The sequence below is a fragment of the Galeopterus variegatus genome, unplaced genomic scaffold (assembly GCF_000696425.1).
Source record: "Galeopterus variegatus unplaced genomic scaffold, G_variegatus-3.0.2 Scaffold9330, whole genome shotgun sequence".
NCBI classification, from domain to species: Eukaryota; Metazoa; Chordata; class Mammalia; order Dermoptera; family Cynocephalidae; genus Galeopterus; species Galeopterus variegatus.
Window position 1 is genome coordinate 59,311 of NW_007735441.1, and position 693 is coordinate 60,003.

General features: G+C 42.3%; 1 protein-coding gene across 1 annotated transcript in view; it reads right to left on the bottom strand.

The window, feature by feature from the left end:
- Positions 1–265, bottom strand: part of LOC103609196 (olfactory receptor 4F3/4F16/4F29-like) — a 1,882-nt gene extending 1,617 nt beyond the window's left edge. The window contains exon 1 of the mRNA XM_008593557.1: positions 2–265. Coding sequence (XP_008591779.1) covers positions 2–265 — 264 coding nt within the window. The remainder of the gene's footprint in view (position 1) is intronic.
- Between the last annotated feature and the right edge of the window lie 428 nt (positions 266–693).

Below are 693 nucleotides of genomic sequence, written 5' to 3' on the forward strand. Positions count from 1 at the left end.
GCTTTCTGAAAAGATCGTAAATCATCTTGGGAGATGTGACAGAAGAAACACCCAGGTCAATGAAGGAAAGGTTGGCCAACAGAAAGTACAGGGGGGAGTGTAAGTGAGGGTCAGAAGTCACCGTGAGCATAATGAGGGAGTTTCCCATCATGCTGGCCACATAAAACATGGAGGAGAACACAAAGAGGAGAAGTTGGATCTCCCAGGAATTGGTGAGTCCCAGGAACACAAACTCTGACACCACAGAGTGATTCACTCCAACCATTGGCTTTGTTGGCAGTGCAACCTGAAGAATAACAACAGGAGAAAATGTAAATTATAATAATTATAGTAGTAAAAAGGCTGGAGAAAAGTCAAAGTTACAAAAGCGTATTTCCACATTAGCATTGAAACCAACCTAATGGCCAAGTATGAAAAATTGCTCAACATCACTAATTATTAGAAAAATGCAAATTAGGACTACAGTGAAATGTCAAGCACACCTGATAGAATGGCTATTACCAAAAAGACAAAAGATAGAAAGTTTGGTGAAGATGTGGAGAAAGCGAAATGTTGTACCGCTGTTGGTAGGAAAGTAAACTGCTATAGCCAACAGAAAAAAATAGTAAAGAGGTTCCTCAAAAAATTAAAAATAGGGCCGGCCCGGTGGCGCACTGCTACAGTGTGCCGCTTGGGAGCGCGGTGGCACTCCCG